Raw genomic sequence first — 12,260 nt, 5'->3', positions numbered from 1 at the left:
AAAAAAAAAACAAAGCACATAAAGTTGGTTATTATTTTTAACTCTCAAAAAAACCTATCATGTAAAACTCCTCAGAGGAAATGTGTGCCTGTGTTTGTTAATGCGTGCATGCATTCATCTCAGTGCATATAATGCAAACACTGAGAGTTTTTGGACGGATGCCAAACTTCACAGACGTATTTCAGCCCACGTGAGGGTTGGACAAACAGTTCCTATTCTGACTGCGCGAGGAACCACAAGAAAAACAAAGACACGTGTGCTACATCCAGGAACAAAACATACTGTACTGACTTATTTTATATATAGTGTGCTTATACATTTCATGACTTAAAGCAACACATTTCTATGACGTTTATCCAGGTCATAAAAACATAAAAGCTGCAACACAGAACTTCTGTAAAGTTTATACTTTGGAAAACTTGTTAAAGAATAAAAGATGTTTACACCGTGAGTACATGAATAACAACAAATCTTATCACAACTTTTTAATAATAAAAAAAATTAAATGAAAAAGAACAACACCACATTACATGAAATGTACACTTAGGCATTTAGCAGACACTTTTATCAAAATCAACTTTAAAAAAAGTGAGAAAAACAATAATAAGACAATATTGCTAATGAAGAAAATTTGGTGGTAAAGATTTAAAGTGAAAATAATCTCATTATTTTCTGATCATTTTAACTAAAGTGATAAAGTGTGTTGTGTTCCACAGCATTAGGACCCTGCAGAAAGTGTGTAGTGTTAGAAACGCCCTTTTTTGAGGATTACAGAGTGGACAATAATCATCTGAGCTAGAACAGAACGTTCAGTACTTTTGTCCACCAACATCTCTGCTTCAGCTGAAGACTGATAAACATCATCACACTTTAACATACAAACATGAGATCACATTACATCAGATTTTAGTTTTTTTGTTTTCAATGTCCTTAAAGTTTTTAGATGGTAACATTAATTTCAGTTCCTACGTAAGAACATCACTTCTTAGAACATTCAGTTCTTTTTTTAAATGTTTCTGATGATAAAGTATATAAAGAGTTGTTGTTGTCTTTCGGGTTGAGGATAAAGAATGTGGGGGTCTTATATCCCAACACAGCTGCTGTCCACCCCCACACTCTGTGATTATACATTTCCTCAACGTAGAGAGCATGTGGGACAGACTACCAGCTTCTTATGTGCTTTAAAAACAACTGACTTAAACATTTAGATGGTTATTTTCTTACTCTACTTTTATTTAAGCAAACACTTTTGTTAAAAAAGTGTGAAAATGAATCCCTTTTAAAGTCAACAAGAGTTTGTAACCAATGTTTTAATGTATATTTTTAGTAAAACAGGATATACAATAGAAAGCAAATTAGACATTTTTGATTTTATGACTCAAAACTCATCAAACATTTAAACATACTCTTAATATATGTGCCGGTTCATTTTTTTAATTGTTCTGTTTTTTAAGTTGTAAATTCCTTCACACAGACTATCACATATACGATTGGCTTAAAAACTTTTATTTAACATTTAACACAGCTGAACTAAGACATTTGCACAATTGAGGCTTTACAAAACAAGGTGCAAATTTACAAACCAAAGGCATGATCGAAATATTCACGCTTATTACATTAGTGCAAAACACTGTATCTACGATGACAGTCCTTTAAAACAATATTATTCACAATAACAAAAAATACACACACAAAAAAAGATGTTTAGCTACGTGTGAGCATGCGAGTATGTCTGCCTACAGCAGTTATGAAGTGGTGAATCCCAGGAGCTGCTCGATGGGTTTATATTTCCACTCATCTGCCTCCAATTGCTCCACCAGCCCAGCCAGACGCTCCATCCTGGAAACCTGCTGATCTGAGATCAGAGATCATAAGTATGAATAACCAATGTTTACCCGTCAATGTACATCTGTTCCTAGATCAGTGACCAAGAATGATGTGAATATCAATGATTTTTTAATGAAAGTTTCAAAGTGTGTGAATTTAAATGTGGATTAAATTCAAAAGTATTTAGTAAAAAATACTCGAAACAAATGCATTTTATCTTACCATGTTTAACCTGCTTCAGTGTGGATGCAACTTGATAGCTGAACACAGACTCACACAAAAACCTATCAGATCCATCTGCGGAAAAATACATATGAATATGTTGATACAAATAAGGCAGAAGGCTTAAATAAATAAAGTTAAATTTATGTATCAGTAAACAGAAACGCTTAAATCTGAGAAAATTGCAAAACTCTGAGGTGGAATTTAAGATGCATATCTAAATAGAGATTAAAATCCTATTATAGAAAACCACAGGGGTCACACATTCATATGTATATAGTATACCAAAGACAAAACTGCTGTGCTAAACACACAAACAGGGTGTTGGTCAATGAGTCAGTATGTTGTGAGCAAATGTACTGTTTGTTACTGTTGCTCAGCACAATAAACTGGACTGTGTGTGAGGTGACAGCATTGAGGCCATTTGCCAAACACAGAATTGCACCCCTGCTGAATGAAATCTGATGGACAAATGACCCAGAAACAACTCTAATAACCAAGAGGGATTTTACAAACAAAATGGCCACAACAAAAGGACATTAACTGGGTGTTTGGCTTTAGAAAAACTCTTTCCATAACAATTTACATAACAGGCTTATGTGGACTTTGCCAACCGGATGTGCCAAGTTTTCAGAAGGACACTTAAAGGTGATGTCTGTCAAACAAAGGAATGGAAAAAGATTTTTCTTAAACAGATTTCCCCAATGCTTTCCATGCCCACTACTGAGAAAACAGACAGTCCCCCGCTACAAACTCACACAATTGGTTTAACCAATGTTCAAGAAGTCAGCTTACACATTTACATATAGTTGAGTCTGCTTTTTTGTGTGGGAGAAAATAATAACATCTAAAAAGTTACACAGTACAAAATCAAAAGATAGAAATTTGACACACCCTCCATCATCTCACCGGCTCCTTTAGGATAAGTGTACAAAACTTTCCTGGGCGGGATCAACTCAGAAGCACTGAAGCCTGATCCGGTTACTGAGCTGCCACTCACACCTCCTGCTGATGAGGAGGATGAAGACGCCGCCATTCAAAATCTGGACAGGACAGATGACACAAACATTAGCCAACATCCTTTTGCTGAAAATCAATAAACCCAAATAAGTGTAGACATAGCAGAACATTTAAAATGAGTCTCTTAGTATTTTTCTTCAGTTATGTTTCTGTTTCCTAAACAGAGCTTAACATGCAGATATTATTGAATCCTCTGATTTAGTATAAAGATTGCATTCAGGTTTTATCTCATACTGTAAAGCTTCAGTTTGCCATCACTGATTTAAAGAACATGTTATGGAAAAATACAATAGCATGTATTCAGCGTAAGATAAACAGTGTAATGCTCCAATGTGTACATTTATCACATGTCTTTATCCCCAAGGTCTATGGGACACCAAACATAAGTCATGAAACACTTCTCATGGATAACACCTGAAGCATGTTATCAAGTTATAACTTTACAAACCCTCTAAACTAAAGACATTACCCCAAAACAACACCTGAGACAAAAGTAAATGAAAGTCAAACATATGGTATGCAAGACACATATAAACACAGTGACAAATCAGAATACAGAGCACATAGATTATGATTAAGCTGTACATTAAATAAAAACTGTTCAAACTTTGATATTGTAATTAAAAACAAATAAACAAAACAGCGCTGATACTATGACGCCACCAAACAAACCATCATAACTCACAAAACAGCACGACATATTACAGCTACTTCACACGTACGGTTTTAAATGTAAAATACAATACTACAAATTTACATAACACTAAAATCTTAAAACATGTATTTTATAAACCTAATCAACTGAAGCGCCGATGACAATGTTTCTTCTTTGTTGCTGTCTGTTTAACACAGTTATGTCGTCAGAGCGCCCCCTCGAGCCCCGGCGGAAAAACACCGGGCACAACAGACTGACTTTTTAAATTATTTAGCTAAAAAATTTTACAGAATCGACGCAGAATTTATTTCAGTGTAAACTATTTAAACAAATATGCAAAAATATTTTTTATAATATATCTTACTGCAGCAGCGCAGCAAGAAATGTGACGTCACGCGACGAAGGCGGAAGTGAGCTCAAAGCGGCGGCTCCAGTGTACACAGACTGCTGCTCAAGGTAGAAAAGTTAATTAATATCATTTCTTCTTTATTTAGTTTATAATAATAACGCTCTCAGTATAGTTCAAGTATGTTGTTTTCGCAGGCTTTTAAACATTTAACGTCAGCAGCAGACACACAAGCTTGACCACGTGCTTATATTTATGTCACGTATCTTCATCGATGAATGCTTACTGAAGATTTGTGTGAGATTTGCAGTGTTTAACTTATATTCTCTTACAGAATTATTCAAGTGTCTTTTACCATAATTAATAAGCCCTTATTATTGTTTTGCACTTAAACTCTGACCATCCTATTCTTCATCTTCCTCCTCAGTAGTTTGTTTATGATGGATGTCTTGCGTCCGGTGCTCATTAACATCAATGGGAGAATTTACAGAAAAAATCCTGTTCAGGAAGAAACTTATGAAGAAGAAGAAGAAGATTATTCATACGCAGGAACAGGTTTGTTTTGGTCAATTTCACTATCGTACAATATTTATATAAAGCATTATTTCATGTTAATTTGTTCATTTCAACATTGACAGCTATTGAGGAGTGCCTGGATGAACCCTGTGATACACACAACATAGAACAGACTTACAATATTTATATAAAGCATTATTTCATGTTAATTTGTTCATTTCAACATTGACAGCTATTGAGGAGTGCCTGGATGAACCCTGTGATACACACAACATAGAACAGACAGAGAAAGGCTTTCGCTGTGCCATAGATGTGCCAAGTGTCCTTTATAAGTTAGTACACAAAATATTCTCCAATATTTGAGACTTGGCATGTTATTTAACTACCTAATATAAAGATGGTTTCCCAGACAGGACTTATTTTAGTTCCAGACTTAAATGCATGTTTGAGCTGCCTTAATTTACAGTCGTATGCAAAATTGACAATTCCATGATTGTAATCTTTAAATATTTGCATCAGCAATTTCATTTTGATCGAACAAATAACTGAAGGACACAGTAATATTTCAGTAGTGAAATGAGGTTTATTGGATTTACAGAAAATATGCATCAAAATGAAACTAGACAGGTGCATAAATTTAGGCACCCCAACAGAAAAATCACATCAGTATTTAGTAAAGCCTCTTTTAGCAGAAATAACAGTCTCTAGACGCTTCCCATAGCCTGTAATGAGTGTTTGTATTTTGGACTATCTCTCTTTACAAAACATCTCCAGTTCAGTTAGGTTTGATGATTACCGAGCATGAACCGCCCACTTCAAATCACCCCACAAATGTTCAATGATATTCAGGTCTGGGGACTGGGATGACCATTCCAGAACATATCAGAATGCAGAATAAATGCCCGAGTAGATTTTGAGCAGTGTTTTGGGTCGCTGTCTTGTTGAAATATTCAGCCTGGCATAACTTCAACTTTGTGAATGATTCCTCAACATTCTTCTCAAGAATCTCCCTCAACTTTAACCAGATTCCCAGTACCGGCACTGACCACACCAGTGTTAATTTCGTTAACGAAGACGATGACGAAAAATATTCGTCAACGAACCTTTTTCCACGGACGAAAACTAAATAAAAACTAGATAAAAACATATTTGATGACGAAGACTGAAACGAAATATAACTGACACTTTAGGCCACGAATAAAAATAAGACGAAAATGTTAGGGAGGGACGAATGGCGAAGAGATCCAATCAGAGCTTCTCATTTTGTGGGACATTTGGGAAGAAATCCAATCAGAGCGAATCTTTGAGGGTAGGTTGATCTACGCAGGCAGCAGGCAGTAGAGGCATTTCAAAAACCCGCGGCAAAGTTCGTTTTCACAACAGGTTGTTTACATTATATTTAGTTGTAGCTACAGTCTTAGTTACCCAGCTTTGGATGATTTCAGTTGACTTCGCTCGTTAGCAACACGCTAACGTTTTGCGGTGCACCCGGTCCGAAGACATGTCTCATTAACAACAACAATGTCAGAGCTACCGTCTAATCTGGTCACACTTCAAATATGACAAGACGACAGCCTGTAAAGACGACTCATCCAGAAATATATGCGAAGGTGAGCATGCACGCTAAGGTTATTTTATCAGATAAACCCCTGTGTTTTCGCTAAACTTGGTATAACATAGAAACGAAAGGAATACACATCTGAACTGTATTGATTGTATTGGATTGTCTGAATTATTACTGAGTATAAATATTCAGTGTCCTCAAATCGAATGAAATGTGTAACGTTACTAATAGATGTTGTGGTTTTACATGACTAGACAAAGTGCGTGCGTAAGTGCGTGTGTGTGTCTCTGTCTGTGTGTCTGCGTGCGTGTGTGTCTGTGTGTGCATGTCATTTAGGGAGAATGCATATCTTTTTCAGGGACCATGTATATTTTTAGGTAGAGCGGGCTTATTTTATGTGATATTATCTTTTGTGAAAAAGCCACGGTCAGTTTTTTTGACATTAAGAATAATATAAAATGAGTGTATTCTATGTCTATATTGCATATTCAAACCTTAATACAATTCCATAACAGACTAAAAAACCTTAGACTAGACTAAGACTAAAACTCTTATGATATTTCGTCGACTAAACTAGACTAAGACTAAAAGATTTCAGATGACTAAAATAAGACTAAAACTAAATGGTGTGTTATTCGAAAGACTAAGACTAAGACTAAATCAGAAATTGCTGCTAAAATTAACACTGGACCACACAACCCCACATCCCCTTGTTATAACCAAATAACTCAGTCTTCAGTCCATAGCACCTTATTCCAAAATGAAGCTGGCTTGTCCAAATGTGTGTTTGCATACCTCAAGTGACTCAGTTTCTGGCGTGCGTGCAGAAAAGGCTTCTTTTACATCAAAGTGCAAAATGTGCTGAATTGTTGAACGATGCACAGTAACGGCATCTGCAGCAAGTTGTTGTTGTACGTCTTTGGAGGTGGTTTGTGGGTTGTTCTCACCATCCTTCACCTTTGCCTCTCCAATATTTTACGTGGCCTGCCACTTCTGGCCTTAACAAGAATTGTGCCTGTGGTCTTCCATTTCCTCACTTTGTTCCTCACAGTGGACACTGACAGCTTATATCTCTGTGAAAGCCTTCCCCTAAACCATAATGCTGAAGAATCTTTGTTTTCAGGTCATTTGAGAGCTGTTTTGAAGCCTCCATGTTGCCACTCTTCAGAGGAGAGTCAAAGAAAAAAACAACTTGCAATTGGGCACCTTAAATACCTTTTCTCATGATTGGATGCACCTGTCTATGAAGTTCAACGCTTCATGAGCTCACCAAACCAATTGTGTGTTTCAATGAATCTGTGCTAAAAAAGTTACAGGTATTCAAAATGACAAGGTCTACCTTAGACCTGTCTAATTTCATTTTGATGCATATTGCACACTTTCTGTTGATCCGGTGGACCTCATTTCACTGCTGGAGTATTGCTGTGCCCTTCAGTTGTTTGATAGTCAAAATGAAACACCCAAATATTTGGAAATGAAAATCATTGAAATTGTCAAGGGTTCCTAGACTTTTGCATATGACTGTAAAAACATCTTACACTAACATATCTTAACATATATCAATGCCATTGTTTTGTCTTAAGATGCACAAAAGTTTTGCACCCAAATGTCCTAATATAACTCAAGCCTACTTCTAGATTGATCTAAACCATGTCCGAGAAACCTCTCCAAATCAGTAATGTTTTCAGAATTTGAAGAAATTGTCTGTATTTAGGTTTATATTAGTTAAATATAATATTTGGCAAAAAATCTATTTTTGTTTAGGTATATTATCGGTAAGAAAGGAGAAACACGGAAGCGTCTGGAATCAGAGACGAAAACTTCGATCAGTATTCCCAAACAGGGTGTGGAGGGACAAATTGGTAAGACTGAATTATTATTATTAGTGATGATAAAAAAGAAATGCAAGAGAGACACGAGTCATATCTGACATCAATTCACAATCTTTTGCAACTTACGGCCCACCATTGACTGTTTAAAACATTCTGATGAGGACCACCTTTCTAAACATGATATTATCAATGCAGAATAACAGAAAAACAATGCATGTGAAAGTGGCTAAAGCTAAATATTATATTTAAAATAAAATAAAATATTTAAAGTGGAAGATGTAAAGGTGGACTTTTAGGCTTAGACGCTCTATGTGATGTGATATGAAAACATAAATGGACTTTAAGATCATGCATCTTGAATTCATAATAATAATGTGATAACTGATGCAATATAACAAGATTTATTAAATTATTTGTCAGTTGTCTACCACTGTCTGGCCCACCGGTTGAGAATCACTTGTGTAGATGATTCGTCTTAAACCACTGAGGAACCACCTAAAACATTTTACCATACCCCTAGCAAACACATAGCAATATACTGAAACCACTACAACCTTCTTAGAGCAACCGCATAGCATGAAGTTATGTGCAGATTCTCTTCAGTGCTGTTTGTAAACACATTCAGAAACTGATGTTTGTCATTTGTCACTTTCTGTTTGATGCAACGTGCAACTAAAAATATTCCTGTATGAAAGTCAAGGCGCTTGAATGGTCAGAATGTTCTAGTAGCAGGATGTGCTTGTGTGTTTGTTTGGTACAGTGTGTTCTGACTGTGGTTTTAGGATGTACATGTATCTTGTGTGCAGTGATCACAGGTGCGCAGCAGGCTGCTGTGGTCTCCGCTTTAACACGGGTGGAGGTTTTGATCGAAAGCTTTCGAAGGAAGCAGCCGTTCACCCACTTCCTGTCTTTGGCATTGAATCATGATCAGGTGCAGGAGGGCTTTGTACGGTTTCAAGAGGAGGTGCTGGAACGCTGCGGTCAGGTTAGTCTGTCAACGCAATAAAGGACCAAAAATCACCATAGTTCATTTTTATAATGTTTCTGGTGTTGTTGCATGCACACATTTCTATGAGAAATAATGTCAAGTAAAAAACAAGTTGTGCAAGCTTGAATCTGTATTTCATGTCTACATTTTCACTTCATCAGGGATAATTTATAATCATAAATGCATGCGTGTTAAAAGTTAATAAGAGCCAATAACACTGATGACGCATCAATGCATCTGAACATTGTTGTGTAGTCAGATCCTGAAATGAGTGATGGGATGCCTGATTCATTTTGAAACTTCCAACCAGCACTTCTTTTTTTATATGAGTTTATATATTTAGGTCTTCAATGTCTCACCGTCTGCTTCAGGTAGTGCAACAATAATTTTAATGTCTGGTGTAATGTGTTTGTGCAGGACGCAGGGGTGGATGGCAGTATTTTTCAGAAGCCGGCTAAACTTCACCTCACCATTGGCACTTTGGTCCTGCTGAATGAACAGGAAGTGACACGTGCAATCGAATTGCTTCAACAGTGTCAAGATACTATCAGGTGTGTGTCTAGTGTGAAAGTACATTGCAAACGCAGTGAAATAGATTGACAGGGCTTTTGATCTGTGGTGTTCTGTGATTATTACAGAGATATAACTGAAGGAAAAGCTCTTCCTGTCGAGGTCAGAGGAGTTGAGTATATGAATGATGACCCGTCAATGGTGGACGTTCTCTATGCTAAAGTATCTGCTCAAGATGGTTCTCAGAAGTAAGATTCACTTCTGCTCCTGGAAGATACACAAATAAAATGCATGTTCAGCAGATTTTTATGTTGGGTTATTTGCAGTGAAGATGCATTGATAAGCTCTTGTATTGTAACATTACATTGTGAGGACACATTAAATGACTGCCTTGTGTGTGTTTGTGTAGATTACAGCAGATCGCTGACAGACTCGTGGAGTGTTTCGTATCAGCAGGTCTGATGGAACGTGAGTGGGATAAAGTAAAGATTCATGGCACGGTGATGAACACGCTCTTCAGGAAAGATCCATCAGGTGAAATTTACCTTTATAGTTCCAAAAACACTTGTTTAAAGTGACTTTGTTTAAAGGTGCAGTATGTAAATTATAGCGGCATCTAGTGGTGAGGTTGCGAATTGCAACCAACGGCTCAGTCCACTTCTCACCCCTCACTTTTGAAATGCATAGAGAGGTTTCTGTAGCCGTCACCAGACAAACGTCATTGTTGGAGACAACTTAGTAAAAAAATGTTATCCGTTAAGGGCTTCTGTAGAAACGTGGCGGCCCAAAATGGCAACTTCCATGTAAGGGGACCCTCAGTGTATGTAGATAAAAACATCTCATTCTAAGGTAATAAACACATAACGGTTCATTATGAAAGGTCTTTATACACCCCTGATCATATAGTTTTGTATATTGTTTTGCATTTCTGTCAAGAGATCCTTTACACACTGCACCTTTAACTGACATCACATTGATCAGATGTTCACGCTGTGAGAACCTCAGTCTGATCAGCGAATCTCTAATATCAAGTACAAGTCACATAGATGTCAAGAGAACAATCTGATGACCTCTGATGGATGCCACACATTGTCCAGGATTGGCTGCGAGACTAATGTTGTTTATCAGGCTGATGTGTGATGTGTTTTCACATCCCGGACACAAAGGTTTCATTCAGAAGGTTTCATGGAAGAAGGCCAGAGTTTGCTGTGTTTGTGTCCCTGCAGTATTTTTGTCTGTAGGACTCTCAGCGTATCAGGAATGGTAATGGGACGGTGGTTTGTTTTCGTGGTCATGTTGAACTCTTGCAGACCGTGTTGTGTTTTTTTATTTGGCAGCAGTGTGTAATGTTGTTCACCTCACTAAATGCCACAAAATGTGTTGATCACCGGCTTATGTAAGACTGTTGTTAGCTTTAGGATATTGTTTGTGTGTTTGTATTGAACTCAATCTGTGTTTCTTTCAGCCGAGGTTAAAGGAACGGCAAGAAAACCGAACTTTAAAGATCGTGAAGCTTTTGACGCAAGAAACATTTTACAGGTGATTTTAACAAATACGATCTTCATAATACGCCATAACATACACAGTACTTTACCCTTAAAAAACCCACACTTACAATAACTTATGCCAACAACAGGATTACCATATGTACTGTGGTACTTTTTGTATCATCATTATGGTAATGGTATTGATATGAAGGAGTAAAAGTTATGGTAACACTACAGCATGGTAAGTTGTGGATCTGCTTCCCCCTGGTGGCCGTCAATGGAACTGAACATGATTGACACACACAGAGGTTAAAGCTACAGTTTATGATGATCCTCATAGATGTGTCTGATAGCCTTTATTACACACCACCCCTAAATATAACTCTCACACAAACATATATGCATTTACAGCAAAACATGATTTGAAAACTTGTTTTATTTGTGTGGTGATGGCAGAGTGGATAAGACACACGTCTTTGGTGTGAGAGACCCGGGTTCGAATCCACTGTGTGACACACCATTGTGTCCCTGAGCAAGACACTTAACCCCTAGTTGCTCCAGAGGCGTTTGACCTCTGACATATATAGCAATTGTAAGTCACTTTGGATAAAATCGTCAGCTAAATGAATAAGTAAGGTTTCACCAAGTCAAATGAATAAGTGTAAGCACACGATTTTAAAACATTAGGCCCACTCAGGTATTGTCAAACTAACACACAGGTTGCTTGTAAGAAACTCAGATCCTTCAATTTAAACCAATCATTTTAATGCACATAGTAACAGCCGAGTTTTGTGTTATAATAAAACTCTGACTTCAATGCAAATATTGATGTTTTTCCATGAATACATTGTAGCTACAAGTACCCTTGAAGACTATAATACTGCTGAGCCTAAACTAAAGTGTTCTGTTTATCTGTCTTTGTGTGATTGCAGGAGTTTGGCGAGTTTTATTTCGGAGCGTTTGAGCTGAATTCTGTTCATCTATCTCAGAGATACTCCACAGACACTACAGGATATTATTCATCTGCAGGACACATCACATTCTCCTGACGCTCAAACATTTCTCTGCATTTCTTCTTCAGTACATCAAGCCCTGTGTATACAAATATAAATAATATAAATAATAAATATAGTTTTTTCTGAACTGACTATACTACATGTTTTTTCTTATAAAATGGTTAGTTCCAATCCTTGATTCTGATTCACGATAAAATACAGCTATGACCGCTTCAGCCAACAGTTCTATTTATCGCTCTTAGCAACCACACGTATCAGTTTGTTGTTTTTATTTGAG

The 12,260-nt window shown here is 36.9% G+C and overlaps 2 protein-coding genes across 6 annotated transcripts; one reads left to right on the top strand and one right to left on the bottom strand.

Annotated features, from left to right (window-relative positions):
- Positions 1–1,292: 1,292 nt before the first annotated feature.
- anapc16 (anaphase promoting complex subunit 16) lies at positions 1,293–4,014 on the bottom strand. 2 transcript variants are annotated; one of them, XM_073867270.1, is made up of 4 exons: positions 3,874–4,014; positions 2,959–3,095; positions 2,050–2,124; positions 1,293–1,855 (listed from the first exon to the last, which is right to left on the bottom strand). In XM_073867270.1, exons 2-4 carry the CDS (start codon positions 3,083–3,085, stop codon positions 1,746–1,748), a joined length of 312 nt encoding a protein of 103 aa, XP_073723371.1. In that variant the 5' UTR covers positions 3,086–3,095; positions 3,874–4,014; the 3' UTR covers positions 1,293–1,745. The 2 variants fall into 2 exon arrangements, with proteins under 2 accessions (XP_073723371.1, XP_073723370.1); XM_073867269.1 differs by having other exon boundaries at positions 1,486–1,855; positions 2,944–3,095; positions 3,874–4,012.
- A 32-nt stretch (positions 4,015–4,046) lies between these two features.
- On the top strand, positions 4,047–12,115 carry ascc1 (activating signal cointegrator 1 complex subunit 1). 4 transcript variants are annotated; one of them, XM_073867265.1, is made up of 10 exons: positions 4,047–4,180; positions 4,498–4,625; positions 4,819–4,918; positions 7,915–8,012; positions 8,789–8,967; positions 9,388–9,521; positions 9,609–9,728; positions 9,890–10,014; positions 10,946–11,019; positions 11,900–12,115. In XM_073867265.1, the coding sequence occupies exons 2-10, from the start codon at positions 4,508–4,510 to the stop codon at positions 12,014–12,016; spliced, it is 1,065 nt and encodes a 354-aa protein (XP_073723366.1). In that variant the 5' UTR covers positions 4,047–4,180; positions 4,498–4,507; the 3' UTR covers positions 12,017–12,115. The 4 variants fall into 4 exon arrangements, with proteins under 4 accessions (XP_073723366.1, XP_073723369.1, XP_073723368.1 ...); XM_073867267.1 differs by having other exon boundaries at positions 4,164–4,180; positions 4,501–4,625; XM_073867266.1 differs by lacking the exon at positions 4,047–4,180 and adding an exon at positions 4,262–4,367.
- Positions 12,116–12,260: the final 145 nt, after the last annotated feature.

The sequence above is a fragment of the Misgurnus anguillicaudatus genome, chromosome 4, assembly GCF_027580225.2.
Source record: "Misgurnus anguillicaudatus chromosome 4, ASM2758022v2, whole genome shotgun sequence".
NCBI lineage: Eukaryota > Metazoa > Chordata > Actinopteri > Cypriniformes > Cobitidae > Misgurnus > Misgurnus anguillicaudatus.
The sequence above is the reverse complement of the archived record's forward strand: the minus strand, read 5'-3'. Positions and strand labels throughout refer to the sequence as shown.

What these genes read in the sequence shown, in the direction of transcription:
- anapc16 (XM_073867269.1), bottom strand. Translation starts at nt 3,085, where the DNA reads ATGGCGGCGTCTTCATCCTCCTCATCAGCAGGAGGTGTGAGTGGCAGC. An exon ending in AGCCGGTGAGATGATGGAGG is followed by an intron (nt 2,125 to 2,943) that starts GTGTGTCAAATT and finishes ATTTTTCCGCAG; the next exon opens with ATGGATCTGATAGGTTTTTG. An exon ending in ACTGAAGCAGGTTAAACATG is followed by an intron (nt 1,856 to 2,049) that starts GTAAGATAAAAT and finishes CTCTGATCTCAG; the next exon opens with ATCAGCAGGTTTCCAGGATG.
- ascc1 (XM_073867265.1), top strand. Translation starts at nt 4,508, where the DNA reads ATGATGGATGTCTTGCGTCCGGTGCTCATTAACATCAATGGGAGAATT. An exon ending in TTATTCATACGCAGGAACAG is followed by an intron (nt 4,626 to 4,818) that starts GTTTGTTTTGGT and finishes CAACATTGACAG; the next exon opens with CTATTGAGGAGTGCCTGGAT. An exon ending in TGCTGGAACGCTGCGGTCAG is followed by an intron (nt 8,968 to 9,387) that starts GTTAGTCTGTCA and finishes GTGTTTGTGCAG; the next exon opens with GACGCAGGGGTGGATGGCAG.